This window comes from Eimeria acervulina, genomic scaffold, assembly GCF_000499425.1.
Source record: "Eimeria acervulina Houghton genomic scaffold, Eah_scaff1049, whole genome shotgun sequence".
Lineage (NCBI taxonomy): Eukaryota > Apicomplexa > Conoidasida > Eucoccidiorida > Eimeriidae > Eimeria > Eimeria acervulina.
In genome coordinates this window covers 1900-4143 of record NW_013549456.1, presented here as the reverse complement: position 1 = coordinate 4143, position 2244 = coordinate 1900, and the positions used below count along the sequence as shown (strand labels likewise).

Here is a 2244-nt window from a genome sequence, read left to right as displayed (position 1 = left end):
CAGCAATGGGCACTTCCCTTCGTCGCCTTCTGCTACGCTCAACGCAGCATCCACCTGTACTATGTCGTCTTCCTTTTCCACCTGAATTGTCCTCGCAAACAAGGAAGACCAAAGAGCATCTTCGACGATTTTGCTCAGGGCCGTACTCCCACCAAGCGCTGCAGCGCAGCTTCGTCACCAGAGGTGCGCACAACGAACCACTCGGGCTCGGGCTTTGGCGGGGGGCTGAAAGCGACGATAGCGGCCGTTCCGTTGTGTAGTGGTGTTGCCCAAATGGCAGTGCGGTGTAGCGACTGCGGCAAACACACAAGGGGAATCTCGAGCTGCAGCGTCTCTGTGCCCAGCGCCGATTGGGCTTCCACTCTAACTTGGGTAAGGGAGGCGAAAAGTCGTATATTGTCCGGCGTGGTGGTGAAATGGGCGACAAACACGCAGTGTCCCGCTGGCTGAAAGTTCGAGTCGGGCGGCAGCCCGGCTGCGAATGCCACGAGGTCGGCAGGCACTGCAGCCACGGACGAAGTGTATTCTGCTGGAACATCAGGGGGCACTATAATGACCGCCCCCACAACATAGCTGCCATCTCGCCTAATAACAGCCATCGCACGGGGGTCGCCGTGGAGCAACACGCATCCCTTTGGCACTGCCACCTTTACTTCGTAGCTCAACCGCATGCCCATCACTCGCTGGAACAGTACTATCGGCGAACCTAGCTTTGAGGTGTAACGCGGGGAGCTGGTAGCGATGATGCGCAACAATTGGGAATGAGCATTGCCCGTAACGTTGACGCCCCCAGACTTAAGATTATCGCTAAAGCCGTTGGTCATCTGCGATGCAGACACTCGTACGGCGCAATTTTTTATGGCTTCCTCGCTCGGCTCGCTCAATGAATGAACGCTTGAGGGGAAACGAGGGACCTTGTATACCCCATTGCAACTCGGAAAGAACCCAACTGGCACGCTCGTATCGGAAACACAGGGAGCTGTCAGCACGTCGCCTGACTCGGGCGTATGCAAAGTCAGTCCTGCAGCCAATGCGTTCCGAGACTCCCTGCTACTAGGTGGACCCCAGCCGCCTATTCCAGCTACTCCCGCCCCTAACACACCTGCTGCTGGATTGTTGGGAATGCCCCCAGGAAACGACAAAAATCCAGATGCAATTCCTGGTCCTGGTCCTGCTGCTGGTGGTGCTGCAGAAGCCTGCGGCTGGAATGGCGGCCACCCGACTACAGGGTTGGGGGCCCCTCCAAAGGAAGGGAAAAGCGAAGGGAAATGTCCGGGGACCCCCTGCAGCGGAAGTACACCCTGACTAACTCCTAGTGCTCCTGCTGCTGCTGCTCCAGCTTCTGCCTCTTCGGATGGAGGCGGAATATCCTCATACGCTGCCACGGTAGCTGGTGGTACTGCAGGAGGAGGGGGAGCTGACTGTCTCTGTTGGTGGTCTCCCATGCTGCCTGTGAGGTCATTGAAAGCTGCATCCACGCCACCCTTCCGCTGAACAAGAATAAAAGCGCCGAGGATGGCGCAGCTGGCGTTTCGTAGAAGCCCTCGAGCGCGCAGTCCGCTCATCGTACCGTTCCCGTTCGTTTCGGCTTAAAAATGAGTCAGTAGGTCCTTACTAATGATTAGAGTTCAGTTAAATGAAGGACAGAGACGCTTCTCCATGACAAAAATGAGGATGTCGTGCAGAAGTAACACGAGGTAGACGACGAGCAAGCCACATGGACACGAAGCTGCTGCCCACAATGGCATACGAGCGAGGGAGAAGCCGTCCCCAGCTCTCCTTCAATCGAAGGGTGGCTGCAGCAAATAGATCAATCTGGCCAATGAATATAAATGCAAATAAATTAAGAACAAGTGCCGCATACACACTGAAATTGCTGAATGACAATGGTTTTGTCTGAGCTGGTACTACACGTAAGGGGCATAACCGTCTACGGTCAGCCAGCGACGGGGTTGAGGCGTACCCAGTGCTTCGTCACTTCTGTCTTCCCTAGTGAGTGCACTTTTGCTTTATATTATTATTATCCATTTTCCCCTCACACGGCATACGACTGGTAAACTACATCACGTGTTGGAGGCAACCTGTCAGAGCCCCATCGGCTCGCAGAGAAGGTTCGAGTGCAACCCACCAGTACGACAAATACAAACAGCACTCTAAACAAAACAATTGGTAAAACTAGCTGTTTGGGATATTTGTGGGTGTAGTTGAGCAAAGAACATTGGATGTAATGCTGCCAAGCACACG

The 2244-nt window shown here is 54.5% G+C and overlaps 1 protein-coding gene across 1 annotated transcript; it reads right to left on the bottom strand.

The window, feature by feature from the left end:
- Positions 1-134: 134 nt before the first annotated feature.
- EAH_00054590 (hypothetical protein, conserved) lies at positions 135-1565 on the bottom strand (the record flags this gene model as incomplete). Its single annotated transcript, XM_013393930.1, has 1 exon — positions 135-1565. One exon carries the CDS (start codon positions 1563-1565, stop codon positions 135-137), a length of 1431 nt encoding a protein of 476 aa, XP_013249384.1.
- Positions 1566-2244: the final 679 nt, after the last annotated feature.